Raw genomic sequence first — 22,223 nt, forward strand, 5'->3', positions numbered from 1 at the left:
ACCCAAAGCCCGAAGTGTTTAGTCCGCAACCGTGGTGAGGTGTCCCTTCCCTCCCCCATCTCTCTGTCCCTGACAGAATGACCGAGGCCCAAGTCCAGGTAAGACACTGTCAAGCATCCTGGTCTGCTCCCCAGAATGAGCAAGGGGGACTGCACCAGCCTGGCCCACAGGAACACCACATTGACACCTGCCCGCAGGTTTGGGCACAGTGGTCACACGCATGACCCTGGAATCTGGTACCGTAAACCTCAGGTTCTGGTTCGTATGCCTGCGGTGTGGCACCAGACCCTGCGCTTCTGATGGGCTTTGGGTGGCGCTCTGGGGACGACGGTCTGGGAACCACACTTTGTAGGAAAGCTCCGGGGAAGGAGTCTCGCAGCTCTTGCTTTGCTGGGCTGCTGTGGGCTACAGGTGGGGTAGTTTTGGGGAATGGGTTTTGTACATGGAGCACCCAGGGTACAGACCACTGGGGGCGGGCCCTAACCCAAGGGCCCGAGTTCTCACTAGTAACCTACTGGAGACCAGACTCAAGGGAGAGCAGGTCTGCCCTACCGGGGCTCAGATTTCTCTAGAAAGTCCTGTGACCTACCTGTCCCACCACAGTCTCCTAGGGGAACTTGTGGGAAAGAGGCTTTGCAAAGCAAAAAGAGGCTTCTTGGAGCTGTTTCAAGCCACTCAAGGGGGACTAAACACTCCCACGGACCAGGCTCTGTGCTCAGTCGCTTGTCTGCATCCCGATCCAACCCGCACGCAGCCCCGAGGCAGCGGGTGACACCCCTCATCTACGGCTGAGGGCCTCGAGGCTCACGTGGCCCAGTCACTCTGCCGGGAAGAGACAGGTGCACCTGGAAAGCTTCCCCATCTGCCTGACTCCAGAGCCCTCCCAACCCCTGCCTGTGGACACAGTGTCCCTTCGGGGCTTCACCCCTTGAAACAATGCTCTCTTCTCTCCATGCGGATCACAGAAGGACAGAACACACAACGTCAAGATACACAAGTGAGGAATACAGAACTCCGGACCTCCTCATTCCGCTGATGCCCACTCTTTGCTGGGCTCTCGCGCACGAGTCAGGACTAGATTGTTTGATAACTTCTGCGGCCTTGTGCTTCACTTTTGGTGCATCAGATTTTATTTTTAACGTTTATTTATTTTTGAGAGAGAGAGAGCATGAGCAGGAGAGGGGCAGAGAGAGAGGGAGACACAGAATCCGAAGCAGGCTCCAGGCTCCAGGCTCCGAGCTGTCAGCACAGAGCCCGATGCGGGGCTCGAACCCACGAACCCTGAGATCATGACCTGACACTTAACCGACTGAGCCGCCCAGGTGCCCAGGGGCATCGGATTTTATACTAGGTTGCTGAGGGGTACAGTTCACATTCCCAAGTCGACATCCTGAGATTTGCAACGCTGCAACCTGGAGTCTCTAAAGGCGTGAACTGCCACCCCGAGAAGAGTCAAGACACAAACCTTGTAAAACCCCAATGACAGGGACGCTCTTGAGCTCCTCTGAGGGCCAGGAGGGTGAGCGTCTCCCACCCTGATCCCCAGCAACGGGGACCCTGCTGTCACCTCCTGCTTGTGCACTCTGACACACAAGGCCAGGAGCGTGAGTCTCTCCCAGCTGATCCCCGGCGACGGGGACGCTCCTGTCACCTGCTTGTGTACTCCGTGCACGCACGGGCCCAGGAGCATGAGCATCAGTGGCAAAGGGCGGAGAGGCCGCCTCCAGCCTTTCAGTGATCTCTCTCTACTTGCCAATCACTCCCATCTTATCTGATGAAGCCACAATCAATTTGTTCTCTGCTGCAGCGGCAGGAAAGCGGCAACGGCACCATCCGGGTCAGGTGAGGCCTGGCAGGGCAGACGTTGTCAGCATGCCGATGGCCAGCCTCCTGGAGCGTTTCCCCGAGGAGCTGGCCAGCAAGGGCCAGCTGAAAGACATCAAGACTTCCTAGAGACAAAGCTGTCACCTCTGCCTTATTAGCAGTCAGCAGCAGAGAACCATTCCTGTCAACACTCTGGAGTATGTTTCTTTTGCACAAAAACATACCTGACCCTCCGGCTTCTTCAGCTGTGGGGGTCTCTAAAGCAGCACTTCTTTTACGAGCTTCCTTCCGCCAGGCTAACCTGCGACGGGTGGAGGCTGCTGGGTTGTGGGAGGGTCGGAGCTGAGCTCAAGACCATGCGGGGCACGTCCGTATCGGCAACGACCCACAGCCCAATTTACTTTGGCATCGTTCCTTATGGACCGTGTCTACTTCCGCAAGTGGTGTTAGAACTCTGTTCCCTTGGCTGTCTCCCAACTGGTCTGTAAAGGTCTCTCAGGACTAGCAGCAGAGACGGGCTGCAGAGAAGCCAGAGAAGGAGGGACCGCGGGACAGAGGCACCTGCTGTCCTGATGCGATGGTCTCTAGCTTGCCCGAGGCCCGGGCGCACAGCAAATTTGTTTGAGATCAAGGAGCATTTCACCTTCACAGATACAATTACACCATCCAAACATCTACTAGTCTAGCACATTCTTCTGCATCAAAGGCAGCAGGAAAAACGGGTGCCCTGGGCCACCTGGTAAAGGTCACAAGTGACGGCCTGCTCAAACTGGGCCCCCTGTTACAATTCGGGACCACGGTCTAATCTCAGGCTCCCTGGCTGACTACAGAGAGTCCGCAACCACTGTCCGGGGAAGCTTCCACATTAGGGAAAGCCTGGCCTCTTCTGAGCAAACGACTGCTTTCTAGACGCCGAGAACTGTGTCCTGACGCCATTTCCCTCCTGGCTCTGGTGACCAGGAGTCAGACCTGCTTTTTGGCTCCTTTCATGTTACCGCCGTCTCAACTTCACCTTCTCTGTCCTGCGGTCTCGTTTAACTTTTTTTCAACAGAAAAATGCCTGATTGTAAAGTTAAAGTACGCTGACATAACGACGGCTGAGAAAATAAAAAAGAATAGAACGGCCTCTGTTCCTGTTACCCACAGAGCTAACACAATGCTGTTCTCCCTTCAGCGGATGTTGTTTACAGGAGACCGTACTGCAGTAATAAATCTGTGGGCTGGCTTTGAAAATGAGCATCGTGTGTGAACATGTCCCACGTCAGGGCTGTGGAGTTAGATGACTGTTTGGAAACCACATCATGCCTTGACACCCCAGGTCCGGGTCTGTTCCGGGACACCCCAGGTCCAGGCCTGCTCTGGGGCCCTTGTGTGCGGCTGCCATCTAAGGCTGTTCCCTCTCACTTGGGGAATCCATGCTGGGATCAAAACTGTGAAGAGCTAGCTGACTGTTGCTGGAGAGACAGCTGTCAGACGGCAAAGCTCACAGTGTATTATCTGCACACACAGTCACAGCATATGGTCACAGTGTGTTATCCGTGCACACACGGTCACAGTGTATTATCCGCGCACGGTCACAGTGTATTGTCCACACACACGGTCACAGCGTATTATCTACACACACAGTCACAGTATATTATCTGTGCACACAGTGTATTATCTACGCACACAGTCACAGCGTATTATCTGCACACACGGTCACAGTGTATTATCTGCACACACGGTCACAGCATATTATCTACGCACACGGTCACAGTGTATTATCCATGCACACGGTCACAGCATATTATCTACACACAGTCACAGTATATTACCTGTGCACACAGTGTATTATCTACACACACGGTCACAGCGTATTATCTGCACACAGTCACAGCGTATTATCTACACACACAGTCACAGTACATTATCTGTGCACACAGTGTATTATCTACACACACAGTCACAGTGTATTATCTGCACACGGTCAAGCGTATTATCTGCACACGGTCACAGCGTATTATCTGCACACGGTCAACCGTATTATCTACACACACGGTCACAGCGTATTGTCTGCACACGGTCACAGCGTGTTATCTACGCACATGGTCACAGCGTATTATCTGCACACGGTCACAGCGTATCATCCACCCACATAGTCACAGCATATTATCCACACACATGGTCAGCGTGTTATCTGTGCACACAGTCACACCGTATTATCCACACACAAGGTCACAGTATATTATCCGTGCACACGGTCACAGCGTATCATCCACCCACACGGTCACAGTGTATTATCTGCACCCGTGGCAGTGCTCTCATGTTCTCACAGCCTGAAGCCCTCAGTCCCTTCCCAAGGGACAGCAACCTTCCACCGTCCTGGCCTGGCTTCCTGCTCCACGTTGACCCTGTGTGAGCATTTGATTCTACAACCACTGCTGACCTCTGGCCCGGAAAAACGACCTTGAGGACCAACAACAGATGCCATAGGAGCAGTGAGAGCACAGGGGACAGACAGCCCTAAGGCGAATGGGAACGTAGTAACTGCTTTCTTCCCAGAAACGACAACTCTGGTTGTGTAGACTGTCCTTGAGTTGAGCCTCTCAGACCGGCATCGGGGCTCCTGGCCAGTCTGAGGCCACCACATGCAGCCCGGCCCGACTTCCCGTCCTGAAGCCTCGAGGGGGTGGCCCAGTTCTCCACCCACCACCGGACACCGGTGGCCACACCGCGTCTGGGAGGGAGTCACCAAGTCCGTGCCCCAGGGTTCAATACCAGCGCCCGGGTCGGGCAGGAGGAGGGGCCAGGCGTGCAGGCTGAGGAAGGAAGGCTGGGGGAGGGGATGGGTGGAGGACGTCACCTGTCACCCGAGGAGATGTGACTCCGTGTCCTGACCCCTCAGCAGCTAAGAGCCCCACCCCCTGGTCCTGTGAGCCCAGCCGCTGGGGCCACGGTCCCCGTCAAGGCGACACTCAAGTGTGCTGCCTGGGCCACGTTCCCAGGGCGGCGGGGAGTCTGCTGCACTCGGGGGAGCCCGGGAGACCGCAGCGTGACCCCACGGGGAGAGTCAGGACCAGGTTTCTGGGGCCGGGCGACCTGTTCTAGCGTAGACTCCCCCACCCCCACCCGCTGTCAGACCCTGGTGACTCTTCCACGTCTGTAAAACGGAGACGCTATCACTTCAGACGGCTGTCGTGTTAACGGAGGGTGTAAAACACAGAGCACAGCACGTTATGGTGCGGGCGCCGCTCACATGGTCACGGTGACCCACGGCCACTGTGGGCGCTTGACCTGGCACACCCTGGGGGCCACGCTCAAGGACACAGCGGAGAGCACAGGGATGTGGGGAGGGTCCTGGTCAAGAGCCTGAGGTTTACAGCTCTCCTGGGGTCTCCCGTTGGCTGTGACCGACTCAAAACACCAGCCTGCTGGTGTCGGACGGAGCCTCGGGACCCTGTGGTCCAACCCCTGACCCCTGACCTCTGGTTTACAGGTGAAGAGCAGAGCGGATCAGTGGCCGTGCACAGAACAGACCTGTATGCAGGTAATGCATCCGTGCCCCTAACTTTACCCCGCCAGAGCAGGCTGCCACAAGAGTGGTGTGCGGGCCTTTAGTATTTTCAGCTTTTGCACTTTTTTTTTAAGTTTATTTTGAGACAGTGCGAGTGGGGGAGGGGCAGAGAGAGAGGGAGACAGAGAATCCCAAGCAGGCTCCACACCGTCGGCACAGAGCCTGACGCGAGGCTTGAACTCACAAGCCGTGAGATCGGGACCTGAGCCGAAACCAAGAGTCAGATGCTTAACCGACCGAGCCACCCAGGCGCCCCTGGATTTTGTACTTGAGTAAATAAGTCCTCGCACGAACACTGCCTTCCTGCCACCTCACCCTGCGTGTCCACGGTATACTGGGGAATGGCTCGCGGATCACGGGGCGGGGGAAGCGGAGCCCCGGAAACCGCGCTCACAGAGGGCGGGGCGGGGGGCGGCGGGTGTCGTGCTCAGCCCTGAACTGTCGCGGGCTGTGCACACAGGTGCTCATACACATCTGCCCGCTGACCTGACAGCGGGTCAAAGACAGACCACTCCCGCTTCAAAGCCAGGGGCCTCTCCGGCTGAAACCACCCTCAATCATGCACGGGACGAGCTTGCAGGTAACACTGGCCTCTGGGGGGCAGGGGGGGCAGCGCGCAGGAGGAGGACAGCGGAAGCTCAGCGGCTGGGCTTCTTATCTGCCGGGCGGTGGCGGAGGAGCCGTGGGGGGTCCACGGGCACCACCTTGCTCTGTGTCCCCCAGCCCCTTCTCTTTACCACCACCAGTCCTGTCACGTGGGGCTGCCTCTGTCTTGGGAGGCGGGGCCAGGTTTTAAGTTGGAACACACGGCAGGCACACGTTGAGATTAGCCACGGAAATCCCTTTGGCCAGAGGCCAACACACCGTCCCTTCCAGGACGGGCTGCCTGTGTTGCTTCCAGAATTAGAACCACCCGCCCTTCTCTTAGTTCAGCAGCAGCAAACGGATGGGCTTACATCTGGGTCGTGCCGTCAGAAGGACACCCACTGGCGCACGGCGCGGCCCCGTGACCTGGGCTGGGATGTCCACACCCAGGTGGCACCCGAGAGACCAGTCACGCTCAGGCCCCGGCAGCGGGTCCCTACACCGCAGGCCGCGCCGGGCCAGGGGCTCCCGTGGTGTGACCGCACTGGGCCTGCTCACCTCTCTGCCCTCATGAGCCGTCGGCCGTCACCGCCTGGCCACCCGGGGATGAAACCACCTGAGTGAGGACGGACCCCATCTCTGGGGGCCGGCCTGTGGGACCGGGGATTTCAGACACTGGTCCCGGGGCTCTTATTCGTTGGTTCAATCTGCCACCAAACGCAGCAAGACGTGTTCGTACTGGATGGAGCAGAGAGTCTGGAACAGGCAGGAACACTGTCGGTCTTTCTCCCTTCGGCTGGGACGTGTCACAACGAGCGGTCGAATCACACGATCACAGGCAAGTTAGCTGGCCTCTCCGTGCCCCAGTTTACTTAGCTGTAAACGGGGGTAAGGGAATCCCTACTTTACTGGGTTTCCATAAGGATTAAATGAGCTGTTATTAGAAAAATGCTGAGGAACAGAGACCAGTCCCTGACGAACACGCTGTATTTCAGGGGAATGGGTACAACAGTCTAGAGCAGCCGTGGCGGCAAGACCTGCCCTTGTCTCTCCCTACCCCGCAGCACATGAGACACCTCAGGACCAGGAAAACGGACGGACTCCTAAAACGTCTTCTTTTCTCCCCTCGAGTCACTGGAACACTTGGAATTTTCTCTCAAGTACATAAAAATTCCCCCGATGCGATATGGAGGTAAATGAAAAACGTAATTAACAAAATCATCTGTGTACAGCTTAGAAAATCATTGATTTTGCGTTTCTCGGCAACAAGTTATACGCTTATGTCTGAAAATAGCTGTATCTTAAGTGTTTTAAGATTCGAGGAAAAAAGTGTCGGAACCTAAAAAAAATGTTCCCCGTCAACCGATTAGCATACAAGAAAGAAGAGTTTTCCTGTCTCTCTGAAGTTATGCAGGGCGGAGGCTGTGAGGTGCCTGGGACACCTGCTCGCGCCGGAGTGAGGCCTGCTGTGCGGGAAGGAGCCCGTCCGCCTCCCTGCCGCGAGTCCCGAGGACGCCGGCATCTTGGAAAAAGCCCCTAAAACCTTCCTCAAGAATAACGAGACTGAAAGCAGGGACCGGAAAGATCCACTCTCATTTAACACAGGGCCGTGTCGTGCTGCTGCCCTCACCGCTTGCGCTTACAGCTCTGGGCGCTCCGCAGACGCGACCTCACCTCGAGGGAGGCGGGAACAGGCGCTTCGCTTCCATCTAACGGTGAGCAGCCTGAGCGGTGGGGTGGCCCAACGCCCGGAGGTGGAGAGACTCTAAGTCCCCTGTTTCTTCCGAATAACACTCCACAGCATAATCTGACCTGTGGATGCAGCTTGGTGCCTTCCGCGTCACTGTTAGCGTTCAACCAAGAACAATTCACAAAGCGCTTCTGAACCTTACCTGCCTTCGGAGTCGGCATTACGAATGCCAGTTGTCATCACACAGTAGGACTTGCTTTGATTCTGGAACATTTTAAACTACTACTTCCTTAAACATTGCTCCCGGGCCTCTGTGAGACACAAAGTAGGTGCTTGTAGGATTTGCAGGATGCGTGAAGGGCCTGAAGAGACATTTTGCTAGACAGAGAAGACACACAGGTCTGCCACGTTTAAGGGCATGTGATTTGTACACAAGAGATATTTCCCTGCTTTTAATCTACCAAGGATACCGAGGAAGACTTACATGCCAACAAGTTGGACGACCCAGACGAAATGAATAAATTCCTAGAAACATATAATCCTCCAACATCGAACAAGGAGGAAACAGCAAATCTCAACAGGCCAACTACTAAGAGAACATTTCAGGCCAATATCCCTGATGAACATACATGCAAAAATCCTCAACAGAGCATCAGCAAACTGAATTCAACTCTACAATAAAAGGATCATACACCACAAGCAAGTGGGATTTGTTGCAGCGATGCAAGGATGGTTCAACACCCACATATCAACCTGGCACATCACGCTCACAAAATGAGGAATGAAAATCCTGTGGTATCGCCACAGATGCAGAAAAAGCATCTGATACAATTAAAAAAAAATTTTAACGTCTATTTTTGAGACAGAGAGAGACATAGAGTGTGAGCGGGGGAGGGTCAGAGAGAGAGGGGGACACAGAATCCGAATTGGGCTCCAGGCTCTGAGCTGTCAGCACAGAGCCCGACGCGGGGCTTGAACCTGAGAACTGCGAGATCATGACCTGAGCTGAAGTCGGCTGCCCAACCGACTGAGCCACCCTGGTGCCCTGCATCTGACACAATTTAATGTCCACTTATGATTAAAAACTCTCAACACAGTGTGTATAGAGGGAATGTACCTCAATATAATAAAGGCCATATATGACAAAGCCACAGCTAACACACTCAACGATAAAAGATCGAAAGCATTTCCTCTAATATGAGGGACAAGTTAAGGATGCCCACTCTTACCATTTTTATCCAACACTTTTTTATCCAACAATATAGTGGAAGTCCCAGCTGCAGCAATAAGGAAAAGAAATAAATGGCATCCAAGTAATTAGGAAGTAAAACTGTCACTATTCACAGTTGATATGACACCACATATAGAAACCCCTAAAGCATCCAGCCAAAAACTATTAGACCCAATAAATGAATTCATTAAAATTGGCAGGATACAAAATCAATATTCAGAAATCTGTTGCATTTTTTTTATTTTAGTTTTTTTAATGTTTACTTATTTTTGAGAGAGACAGAGACAGAATGTGAGTGGGTTAGGGGCAGAGAGAGAGGGAGACACAGAATCCAAAGCAGGCTCCAGGCTCCGAGCTGTTGGCACAGAGCCCGACGCGGGGCTCGAACTCACGAGCTGCGAGATTGTGACCTGAGCCGAAGTCAGACGCTCAACCGACTGAGCCACCCAGGCGCCCCTGTTGCATTTTTATTTAATAATAACTAACTATCAAAAGAGCAATTAAGAAAATAATCCCGTTTACTACTGCATCAAGAAGAATAAAATATGTAGGAGTTAATATAGCCAAGGTGAATCACTTGCACTCAGAAAACTGATGAAAGAAACTGAAGACGATGCAAGTATACAGAAAGATACTCTGTGCTGCGGACTGGAAAAATATCGTCAGAATACCCAGAGAAGCCTACAGATTCAACACAATCCCTATCAAAACACCAACGGCCCTTCTCACAGAACTAGAGCTCAAATAAACGAAAATAATCCCCAAAGTTTGTATAGAAGCACAAGAGACCATGAAGAGCCAAAGCAACCTTGAGGAAGAAGAGAGGTACGGGAGTATCATGCTTCCTAGTTTCAAGACCTACTAGAAGCTACGATAATCAAAACAGTTTGGTACCAGCACAAAGACACACACACACACAGGTCAACGCAACAGGTAGCTGACCATAAAAGCATCGTTAATTGATCTGTGACGAAGGACACAAAAATATACAACGGGGAAAGTCTCTCCAATAAATGTCAGGGAAACTGGACAGCTACCTGCAAAAGAGTGAAAGTGAACCACCTTCTTACAGCATCCACAAAAATGAACTCAAAATGGATTCCAGACTTAAATATAAAACCTGAAACCATAAAACTCCTAGAATAAAACATAGGCAGTAAGCTGTAGGACACTGGTTTTGGTGATATTTTTGGATCTGTCTACTCAGGCAAGGACGATAAAAAAGCAAGAACAAACAAAAAGGACCAAATCAAACTAAAATGCTTTTGACAGCAAAGGGAATCATCAACAAAATGAAAAAGCAACCCACTGAATACACGGCGTATCTGATAAGGGGTTAACATCCCAAATATACAAAGAGCTCATAAAATTCCATATAAAAAACCCAGCCAGGCAGAGGGCCCGAAGAGACATTTTGCTAGATAGGGAAGACACACAGGCGGCCAACGGGCACACGGAAAGATGCTCAACATCACCAATCATCACGGAAATGCAAGTCCAAACCACAACGAGGTGTTACCTCACACCTGTCAGAACGGCTTGGATCAGAAAGATAGGAACTAACAGGTGTTGGTGAGGCGGTGGGAGAAAAGGCAGCCCCGTGCACTGCTCGAGGGACTGCAAACCGTGCGGCCACCACGGAAAACAATACGGAGGTTCTCTCCAAACTGAAAAGAGGACCACTCTACGATCCGGCAGTCTACTTCTGGGCACTTATCTGAGGAAAATGAAAATGCTAATCCAAAAAGACACATGCACCCCTATGTTCATTACAGGATTATTTACAACAGTCAAGATTTGGAAGTTAAATGTCATAGATGTCCATTGACGGACAACCGGATTAAAAAGGTGGGGTATATACATACAACGGAATATTACTCAGCCGTGAAAAGAATGAAATGTTGCCACTTGTGACAACACCGACGAATCTAGAGGCCATTAGGCTAGAGGCCATTAGGCTACGTGAAATAAGTCAGAGAAAGACAGATACGTATGACTCCACCCACACGTGCAACCTAAAATACAAAACAAAACGGAAACCGACTCGGACACACAGAGAACAAACCGACGGCTGCCAGAGGGAGGGGGATGGATGAAATGAACGGGATGAAGAGGTGTCAACCTTCCAGATGCAAAGTAAGTAAGACACAGAGATGTGACGTACAGCATGGGAAGCCAGTCACTAACACTGTCATGACCTTCCACGGTGACCAGCGGTAACCAGACCTGTTGCGGTGACTGTTTCCTAACGTACGTGACATTGAACCACTGGGTTCTACACCTGGTACAAATATGGTATTGTCATGTCAGTTCTTCTTCAACAACAACAACAAATACTAAGGAAGAAGGATTTCAGGCCCCAAGCTTTGCATCCTCTGCCCCCAACAACAACTTCGGCAGGCAAGAATACCACGGTCACGATGAACTGGGTCCCCCGCCTTCCCGCAGGAAGCAGTGACGGCGGATGTCGGGTGGGTTGGGTAGAGAGTGATGTGGCTGCTCCCTCCAAGGAAGGGGAAGGGAGGGGGCTCTCCGCCGGGCGGGGGGGTGCGGGGAGTGCCAGAGCGGCCCACCCGGGCACCATCGGTACCTTGCTGCAGACGGCCTTCACTCGGTGCAGCCTGTCCAGTGACTCCTGCGGGTTCCCCAGGTACTGCTGAAGCTCCGCGTGTAAGATCCTCATCGAAAAGGGCACCATGGAGCCTGGGATGAAAGCAAAGCCAAGCTAGTTAGTTGGCGGTAAGTGAGCACGCCTTTGCACCGAACAGGCCTGCGGGAGGGAACTGCTGATGTGGCAGCGGGAGGGACGCCAGCACGCCTTCCTTTCTCAATAAAGTCTGCAATGGTGTCCGTCGTAAGATGTATGCTGGTTTTCTCGGCAAAGCGCCACAAGGACCAAAGGCGAAGGCGATGTCCCTACTGTTTCCATAGCTGTGCGGTAACCACGTAGAAACCAGAGGCTGCGCCCTCCCGCAGCGAAAGCCGCTGCATCTTTTCTATCCGTTCGGGGAGGCAAGCTCAAACAGAAGGCTGCCCACAAGCCGACCCCGAAAGGAGGCCCGCCAGGCACGGGGAGCAGGGGAGGAAAGTGAGCGAAGATGCGCCTCAGACCCAGGTCCTGAGGACGGCGCTTAGCCTGATTCGGTGGTGTGCGTGGGTGCGTGTGCGCAGCTCTGGAGGGAAAGCTCTACCTCACAGGTGCCCCGACGGGAGGCAGGGGAGCCACACGTGAAAGCTCCACCCCCAGGGCCACCCCGCAGAGGGTAATTCACGGCCACGCAGCCCTGCCAGCGTGCTGCGGGGGAGCGAGGGTGGCGCTCTGAAGAAGGGCTCACGCACGGGAATCGAAGGGGCTGCGTCAGCTCTCGGAAGAAGGGAATCTTTTTGTGAATGTCTCTTCTGATACGGTTTGGAATCTGACACCTGGTATATACACGGAGTACACGTAAACCGTCATAATGATCAAACGGCCTGTGCTGGTTATAAAGGAGACCGTGGATATGGAAGTGACAACACGGGGCGGTCACACAGTCAGAAGAGGGCTTTTGAACACAGACTGAAGGCGTCGGTATTTAGATCCCGAATACAGTTTGGAAGACGGTCAGAAAACAAGCTGTGTGACACCAGTAAGCGACGCAGCGTCTCTGTGCCCCAGCCTGTCCCTCAGCCTAAGCATTAACCACCAGGGAAGGTCTGCCACGGGCCACGCTAGCATGGCTTTTCGCCTGTGCTTAGTCCTCTTGGAACTGTACGACGCTCTAGGGTCTTTACCAGAGACTGAAAGAAAGATCTAAGGAGGGAAGGTGAAAATAAGGAACTCGACAGAAAATAGGTTGTACTACAATTATAAGTCCGGACAAAAGAAAGATGACAATTACTGAATTTTAAATGTCTGAATTTTTTTTTTTTTTTTTGAAAAAAATTTCTTTCTGGATGACACTAAATAATTCCTATGTCTAAAAACGATGGATGACTGAGTTTACATTCTGGAATGAGTTGTTCTTGGCTTCCTAGAAAGAAAGATATCTTGACCATCAGCATCACTAAACGTGGGACTGCGCTGACACGGGAAGTGATACACCCTTTCATATCACGTAAAGAACAGGTGACAATCGCTCCTGTGTGGGTCAGAATTCACCTGCAGAGAAAGAAGATCTCTGGAACTCTTCAAACTCTGTCAGATCAACACAGAAACAAACATTCTACTGCAAGTTCCGAGACCCACTTTAGAAACGAGCTGAATACATGAACAGGTGGCAGGGAGCTATCTGCTCTGCACCCTGGCAAATGCCCATGTACCCGAGGAAGTTTCTGCGTTTAAAACGACATGCAAACACATGTGGGACTTAAGTGAAAATGAACATGCAACTTATCAAAGTTTGTGAGATTCAGGAAAAGCAGTGCTAAGAGGGAATTTTATAGCATTAGACACATATATTTGAAAAGATCTTAAAATCAATTATTTAAACTTCCATATCAAAACACTACAGAAAGGCAGAGAGTGTACAAGAGAAAGGGAAGAAATAAAAATTAAAGCAGAAATCAATGACACTGAAAACAGGAAACCAACAAAGGAAATCAACAAAACTCAGAGCTGTTTTTCTGACAAAATGAGTAAAATTTATAACTGTCTAGCCAGGCTAACAAAGAAATAGAGGAGAAGACATGAACACTAATATTAGAAATAAAAGGGAGGGAGGGCGCCTGGGTGGCTCAGTCGGTTGAGCGTCTGACTTCGGCTCAGGTCATGACCTGGCAGTTGGGGAGTTCGAGCCCCGCGTCGGGCTCTGTGCTGACGGCTCGGAGCCTGGAGCTGCTTCGGATTCTGTGTCTCCCTCTCTCTCTGCCCCTCCCCTGCTCACACTCTGTGTCTCTCTGTCTCTCAATAATAAATAAACATTAAAAAAAAAAAGAAATGAAAGGGACGGACACATCACTACTCACCACACAGACACTAAAAGGATAATAAAGGAATATTAAGGACAACTATGTCCACAAATTTCATAACTTAGATGAAATGGACCAATTCCTTGAAAGACATTGTTTATTAAAAATCACCCAACAGACACTGATGGTGACCATCTTGTCATCTGTCTGTCATCCTTCTGGATGTTTCTTTGGAAAAGTGCCTATTCATGTCTTTTGCCCATTTCTTCACTGGATTATTTGTTTTCCGGGTGTTGAGTTCCGGGTGTACTTAATGATGAGAAACTGGACGTTTTCCCTGTAAGATCATGAATAAGGCATGGATGTCCTCTTTTTACTCCTATTGTACATCATACTAGAAGTCCCTAAGTAATGCAATAATACAAAAAAAAAAAAAAAAAAGGAAAAGATGTACAGATTAGAAAGGAAGAAATAAAACCCTCTATGCAGATGATAAAATCGTCTATGCAGAAAATCCCAAAAGACTGACACGAAAACGGAACAGAACCAAACAAAAAGCCCTCCCAAACATAAGCAACTAAAGGGGACAGGATACGAGGATAATACATGAGTCAGTCGGTCTGACTTGCCATACCAGCGATGAACTGAAATTCGAAATTACAAACATATTACCCTTGACGTTAGCACCGACACAAATGAAACAGTAAGAGGTGAATCTGACAGAATAGTTACAACTGTGTGAGGAAAACTCCAAGTCTCTGCTGAAAGAAGTCAAAGGCGACGTGAACGAACAGAACGACGCTCCATGTTGACAGACAGGAGGACGTAACATCGCCAGGGTGTCCGTTCCTCACAGCTCCCCCGGCAGATTCAGTGCAACCGCAGTCAAAACCCCCAGGTTACTCTGTGGACATAAACGTACCGGCAGCGGTCTGCTTTAGGTGGAGACGCAAAGACCGTAAAAATCCAACACAGTAGTGAAGACATGGGCAACGCTGGAGAATGGACACCCCAAACTTTAAGACTTACTATTAAGCTACTGTGACCCCAGCAAAGGAAGAGAACGAGCACCTCAATGGATGGGAACAGAGAGCCCAGAAACAGGCCTCCTAAACCCAGCCAGCTGATCTTCAGTGAAGGAGGAAAGGGAAGTCAACGGAGGGAGGACAGTCCCTTTGACAAATGGTGCTGGGACAACCAGACATCCACGTGGGGGATCGATCGAAACACAGACCTTCATCCTTCACGAGACTTAACCCAAAGTGGGTAAGAGACCTAAACGTAAAATGCAAAACTGTGAAACTTCTAGAACAGAACATATGAGAAAATCTAAGTGACCTGGATTCGGTGATAACTTTTTAGATACAAAAACACGACTCATTAAAATTAAGAACTGCCCTGTGAAAGACCATGTCAAGAGAATGAGAAGTGACAGAAAATCCTGGCAAAATGCACATCTCATGAAGAAAGGGGTTGTATCCAACATATACAAATAACTCTTAAAAATCAACAAGAAAACAACTCAATTAATAAATGGACAACGGATCTGAACAGGTGCCTCAACGAAGGTATACAGATGGCAAATAAGCATGAGAAAGGCTCCCCGTCACACATCTGTCATTAGGGACCTGCAAACTGCAAACCAAAACGGCAGTGAAACACCAGCAGACACCCGCTGGAACGGGGAGCCCGGCAAGATGCCACCGCCACACGCTGGCGGAGGTGAGGAGCACCAGGAAATGGCGTTGATCGCCGGGGAAAGCGCAAGACGGTGCTCTGCTCGGGAAGACGGCCTGGCAGGTACGGCGGAACCAAACGCGGGCTTACCGTAGGAGCCAGCAACAGTGCTCCAGGCGCTTAGCCAAGTGACTGCAGAATCCGCGTCCGCACAAAATCCTGCACGAGAACGTCGACGGCAACCTTGTCCGTAACTGCCCCAAACCAGAAGCAGCCGAGACGTCTTTTGATACGGGTACACGCAGCCAATTGAGTATTTTTCAGCCAATTGAGTATTTTTCAGTAATCAAAAGATACGTGCTAGCAAACCACAAGAAGCCCTGGAGGAATCTTAAAGGCACACCGCCATGTAAGAGAAACCCATCTGAAGAGGCTACGTATTGTCTGGTCCCAACAATAAGACAATCTGGAAGAGGCAAAACTGAAGAGGCAAACAGATCCGTGGTTTCCAGGGGCCGGGGGGAGGGGAAGGACAAGCAGGCAGGACACAGAGGACGTTGAGGGCAGTGAAACTATCCTGCAGGGTACGATAATGGTGGGTACGCATCATTGCCCACTTGTCCGGACTCACGGAACATACAACACCGGGAGTGAACTCTAAACTAATGGATTTTAATCATAATGGACCAATCAGTATAGGTTCATCTATTGTAACAAATTCAGCACAGGAACACAAGATGTTTACAGATGTTAATAATATATTAATAAAATCGTATGCAGAGGAGAGGGCATATGGAACTCTCTGTAATGCTGAATAAACTTTACCGTGAACCTTAAAGAATCCGAAAAAGTAAAGATTATTTACTGAAAAAAGAGAAGACACGCTCAACCGCACACAGAATTTACTGGACAAGACAGTATCCCCAAATCACTGAAGGAAAATATAATTTTCAGTAAGCACTGTCGGGATATGTGAATGGCCACATGAATAAAAATAAAATTAGATCCATTCTTTAAATAAAAAGGGTTTGGGATCTCAAATTAGAAATAATAATAATAAAAAAAAACCCACAGGGGCGCCTGGGTGGCTCAGTCGGTTGAGCATCTGACTCTTGATCTCAGCTCAGGACATGATCTCATGTTTTGGGAGATCGAGCCCTGCGTTGAGCTCTGTGCTCTACAGTATGGAGCTCTACATACTGGGCTCTACAGCATGGAGCCTGCTTGGGATTCTCTCTCCCGCTGCCCCTCCCCTGCTCTTTTGCGTGTGCGCTCTCTCTCTTCCCCCTGAATAAATAAACATTAAAAAAAAAAGTATTTTTTCCTTAGGAATACTAAACATCGTAGCCAGTTATAGTCGAAAGAGGAATATTAATACTTTATTCAAGGTACATTTAACGGTTGAACAGCCTTTTATGGGCTGACCTAAGGACCTAAGTAGATATGGATTTAATTCTATGGAAAATACTTTCCAAGTCCCAACTACTTGGTACGTGGACTTTGCAATGCCAGTGGTCACGCATGCAGTTTTATAGTGAAACCACAGCAAAGCGGTCTGTAGTTTGAAAATGTAATTTTTCTGTATGGCAGGAGTAGCTTCGAAGTTCACAGCTTTGAATGAAATATTCATTTTTTAGCTGAAAGAGATAAAGAACAGATCAAAGTTATTTTACGTAACTGCATAAAAACAGGCAAGCAGGAAGAAGAATGTGCAGATGTCGGAGAACAAGGATACACCCAGGAGGGCTCAAAGCTCACAGCAAACCCTACGGGAAACACACGACACCTTGCCCCTCAGAGGGGTCCCTCCACCCCGCAGCGTCAGCCCCGGGGCCCCGGTAGAGCGCAGTCTCGGCCCCGCCCTGGGGCCCCCAGACCTAGGTCAGAGCGTCCACCTGACAGGGTCCCGGGGGTCTGGGTGCACAGGTAAGCTGGAGAAGCCCTACTCTGAACCACAACCTTGCTGACGTGACACCCAAGTGTGCCGACCCAAAGGCGACTGTGAAGCCGTGATCTGGATTTGCACAAACGTGCCGCGGGACCACGTCCTAGCTCACAGGGCCAGATGAAAACCCGCAGTCGGCATCGCGTACAACTGTCCTCAGACGTCGCACAGCCGACGCCTCCTCCTTAGGTCCATGTTGTTTCCCTGCCGCGTGCCGAGACGACAGGGCCCAGGGGCCGGGGAAGCGCAGAGACCGTGCGTGTGTCCGTCCTGCGCGGAGCCGGCCCCTGCACAGGTGACCGCGGGCACCGCTCCCCCCACGGCTGCTTCTCAGGAGGGAAAACACAAAATCTACTCTGTTCTTCCTTGAATGTGGGGACATGAATAAGGTCCAGAACTAATGCTCGTGGAACAAAAATTCTCCTAGAACTAAATTTTAACACGTTTTTAAAAAATTTTAGCACATTATCTTAGAAATACTGACGCGTCCTCCCTCACCCTGGTGTAACAGAGGGAACAGGTCCACGGAACTCCTGGCTTCCTCGCTGCCACCAGGCCATCTGCTCCTGTTCACGGGTCCTCCCTTCCAGACAGGAAACAGAACCTACAACAACGCGCTCGGGGTTCTGTGGCAGGAGAGCTACTGCGTCCCTTCGCGCTGGCCGTGCTGCCCCCTCGCATCAGCTCCCTCTGCGCACGGGGTCTGTGGACACCCCTGTCCCCGCTCGTCCGCACCCGCCCCGCCAACCCCGAGCCCTTGCAGCACGCCGCGCCAGGTGCCAGTGGGGAGCCCGGGCGGCGCGGACATACGACAGATGTCAGCGGCAGGTGACGACAAGCACGGCTCTGTGACTGAATCTGGGAGCTGAGGACAGAAAGCGGGCGGGCGAGAGTGAGCCCGAGTGTGGCTCCCCTAAGCTCTGTCCCTACCTGTGACCTTCTGAGAGGCACCTGGAGCTAGGGCCACACGAGGAGACAGAATTCCTCCTCTTCTCTCCTGGTACCGCCGAGAAGGTCTTGAACAGCTTTAGAAAATGAAAGGAAGGCACACACCTCCCAGCCTCATGGGAGAGAGAAAAATGAAACAAATCAGAAAGAAAACAATGCTCCTTCCTAGAAAAAGAACACACTGTTCGTAGAGACAAAACGCGAAAAAGCACCAGGTGGAGAGACGCCGTGGATCGGTTCCAGCTTGAACAGGCTGACCTAAGTCAGCACCGTCTGCTCTGCAGGCTGGGCCCGGGCCTGGACCTACAACATGACCACTGTCCCCGGGCAAGCCACTCCCCCTTCGGCAGAGCACAGACCGAAGCTGCCTTCCTCACAATGATGAGGACTTGGTTTTGCTTGTCTCGAAGACACACAGGTAGAAGCACCTTTACGCCAATTCTCTGGGTCTGCGCAAACCTGGCCTCCTGGCGGCTGACGCTGCGACTCCGGGATACCCTCCGGGCCAGGCGGCACTGGCTGAGCAGGAGGACGATGACGTATGCACGCCTTCCACGCAAGCCCGGAGGCCTCTCTCCTGCAGGGACAGCGAGCCCCGAAATGAAGGTCTGGTCAAAATCTGCAAGGACCAACACTTCCCAGAGGATGTGCTTTTTCCGGAAGATTCCCACCCACGCACAGCCACGACCTGCCCAGATCTAGGTTGGCAGCAGTGTTCCCATCAGTCATTCAGGAAGCACGAAATGCAAACGGTCCTCCGACACGGATGCCTACAGCCTCTGCAGGGCAGTGAGCCGACGCGGCCGGCTCGGGGAGCCGGGGAGGAGGGCACCAGAGAGAAGCGGGCCTCCGTGCTGGGCAGCGACAAAGGACACCGACCACAGGAGGCACGGGAGCTTCTCTGGGGAGGGATGTGCCCCTTGCTTCAGGAGGCAACAGCCTTGCCATGCAGACGGCCTGGACCTCCGCTGCTCACCTGCTGCGTGTGCTGGGCGGATGGCGTCCTCCTGGGGTCTCTTCTGTCACCTGCACAGCAGGGGGCCTGCGACGGCCACGCTGCTGTGAGGCCCAGGTGTGCAGCTGTCCCGCAGAGAGCACCTAACGGGACCGCGTGGGCCCTCTGTCCTGCGTTAACAGCACACACTCAAAGGGCCTCTGCCCAGGGACTTCCGTGTCACGTCCAGGTCACGTAGGACCTCCCGCAGGGGTCACTGCTCTGCACGTGATTCCCCCCACACCTCACCCTGCTTTGCCGGTTTCCTGTCTGCCTTGATTCCCCTACAGAACGCCGAGGAGCTGCTGTCATTGATGGCTCTCCTTCCGCTGCTCAGTTATTGGGACACAGGTCGCTGGACGTCTATGTCTCAGAGAGAACACAGTGCCCTTCACCTTCGCCATGAAATGACCCTCAACCTGCAACAGCCATGCTGCTTTTTAAGTATAACGAGCCCAGAACCGTACTGAGCAAGTCCTGAAGCACCCTAGAGGATTTATTAGCTGAGCGGGAAATTCAGTGCTGCCCCGGTGCCGCGTGGCACGGGTGGACGCTGTGGACTGGACCACACCACGCCCACGCGAGCCTGAAGTGGCTGTGCCTGATCCACGCGGGACCGACCGTAACCAGTATCTGGTAACCACGGCATTTCTCGTGGGAGACGGGTTCAGACGAGGCCTTCCACGGGTGTTCTAACGGCAGGAACGGAACCCAGATGGAACGCTTACTTCCACGTCTGTGATGATTTGTTCTGAGAAAAGACTGGAAATGCACTTGGAGTGATAAATGCCCCCAAGTTCTGACGCAGCATAAAGCGAAGTCTAACCTAAGCAGAGGAGGTGAATTGATTTTGTCACGGAAAACAAAAAATAGGACACTTGAAACAGGATTAACAATTAATCCTGAGCCATCATGTATAGTTATGTGTTAAAAATTTTCTTCCAGTTTTATTTACTTGTTAAAAAATGTTTTTGTTGAATGTTTATTTTTGAGAGAGAGACAGAGCACGAGCAGGGGAGGGGCAGGGAGAGAGGGAGACATAATCGGAAGCAGGCTCCACGCTCTGGGCAGTTGGTCAGCATAGAGCTCGACATGGGGCGCGAACTCACGGACCATGAGATCATGACCTGAGCCGAAGTCGGACGCCCAACCGACTGAGCCTCCCAGGCACTCCAGAAAGTTTCCAAATTTAGACCTGCGACCAGAAACTCAAACTTTAGGGTTCTGGAGGGAGGGCAGGAGAGGACAGAAGTCCCCGGCAGTTTTACCGCCACTCCCAGAGGACTGGGTAGGTGACGGAAGGGTGCAGAGTGAAGCACGTGGTTCAAGTGTCTGCCCCATCAGTGTTGGTCTGACTTGGTCGTCTGTAAGGATCACATCCTGAAATACGATTTCATACAGTATCTTCACAATGAACTCTAATAACTTGGACGTACAGACCCGAACTCGGCATCGGAGGAGGCACTGCCTTTCTGAAACATCACACTGAGGGTCATCAAACAGACTTATTTCCCATTGTTTGGCTTCAAAGTAAGTTCTCCTCCAGCTACAGAGGAAGTCAAGCGAACTCTTTCATGTCCGAGAAGTACTTTGAAAACCCAAAGTGCTGTGTGTTTGACCATCTTTCTTTCGAACAAGAGAGAGAATTCCAAGCAGCAGATTATAAAAAACGGTGGTGGGATTCTGGAAAATCTTACTGTCCTGCAACAGGCCGAATCGGAATGACTGCATACACCACCTACGTCAGAAGCGCACCCGGGTCATCGTTTCTGAAGACAGAAATGCAAAGAAGACGTACAACACGGAGTGAACCGTCGTCAATAATCACGTATCGGTACCAGCACCATCAACAGTGACAAACGTGCCACGCCAAAGATGCTAACCCAGAGACACAACGAATGATCTAGTTACGTCGTCCACGGATGCAATCCCTGTCTACGAGTCTCACCGACACAAACCCTTCACAGAGGAAAGTGGTCTGTTCTAGTGTTAAAAATGACAAAATGAAAACAACTTGATTAAAAGCAAATTAGAGAGGAGGCGATCACAGGCATGTGAGGAAGGATTCTCACAAGTGAAACAGGGTGTTGTGCTTGGAAAGGTATTTTGAAGCCCTGACACCAAGCATTAATTCCACAGCTGTCAACGTTAAAGACAGACAAAAACAAAAACTTTTTCATTTTGGGTAAAGGCTGGTGCCTGTGACCCCCCCCTGCCATTTCCCCTTGTCACCTCCACCTCAAAAGCTGGGGTGGCAGTGGGCTCCCTGGGGTGTGCAGGGAGGTCCCGGGGGGTCTGCCTACAGGGTCCAAGGTGGCACGGCTGGGGACCACGGGGGAACCGCTCGCCAAGCCTACTGCTCTTCCGTCTTGTCCGTGTTACAGAAAGCTAAGGGGCTCGGGGTACATCCGGGGCCCGTGGGGGCCCGGGGCGCTCTGCACGGCCGTCTCGGCTTTCCGCAGCTCCAGGCAGAGGCAGGGCAGCCGCCACAGAGGGTAGACCCCCTGTCTACCTCCTGCTCATAGGTCCTCCCGGTAAAGCCGCCTCCGGGCCCACAGGGCTTCACGGCAACAGCGCACTGGGGCTCAGCGAGGACCGCATTTCAGAAAGCTGTATGGTAGGGGTCTTCGCCCGTTTCAGCCTGATGGCACAGTTCCAACGACACAGACGTAACTGCTCTGGGCTTGTTACTTTTTTAAAAACACTTTTTTAATGTTTACTTATTTTTAAGAGAGACAGAGAGAGAGAGACAGAGTGTGAGCGGGGGAGGGTCAGAGAGAGAGGGAGACCCAGAACCCGAAGAGGCTCCAGGCTCCGAGCTGTCGGCACAGAGCCCGACGCGGGGCTCGAACTCACAAGCTGCGAGACCGTGACCTGAGCTGAAGTCGG

General features: G+C 51.8%; 1 protein-coding gene across 9 annotated transcripts in view; it reads right to left on the reverse strand.

The window, feature by feature from the left end:
- Positions 1-22,223, reverse strand: part of TRAPPC12 (trafficking protein particle complex subunit 12) — an 84,525-nt gene that overhangs the window by 25,993 nt on the left and 36,309 nt on the right. For all 9 annotated transcript variants that reach the window (XR_007149317.1, XM_047845175.1, XM_047845174.1 and 6 more), the window contains exon 6: positions 11,474-11,586. Coding sequence is in view for 8 of the 9 variants with exons in the window: in XM_047845175.1 (XP_047701131.1) it covers positions 11,474-11,586 (113 nt within the window). In the remaining variant the exon portion in view is untranslated. The remainder of the gene's footprint in view (positions 1-11,473; positions 11,587-22,223) is intronic.

This window comes from Prionailurus viverrinus, unplaced genomic scaffold, assembly GCF_022837055.1.
Source record: "Prionailurus viverrinus isolate Anna unplaced genomic scaffold, UM_Priviv_1.0 scaffold_33, whole genome shotgun sequence".
In the NCBI taxonomy this organism is placed as follows: Eukaryota; Metazoa; Chordata; class Mammalia; order Carnivora; family Felidae; genus Prionailurus; species Prionailurus viverrinus.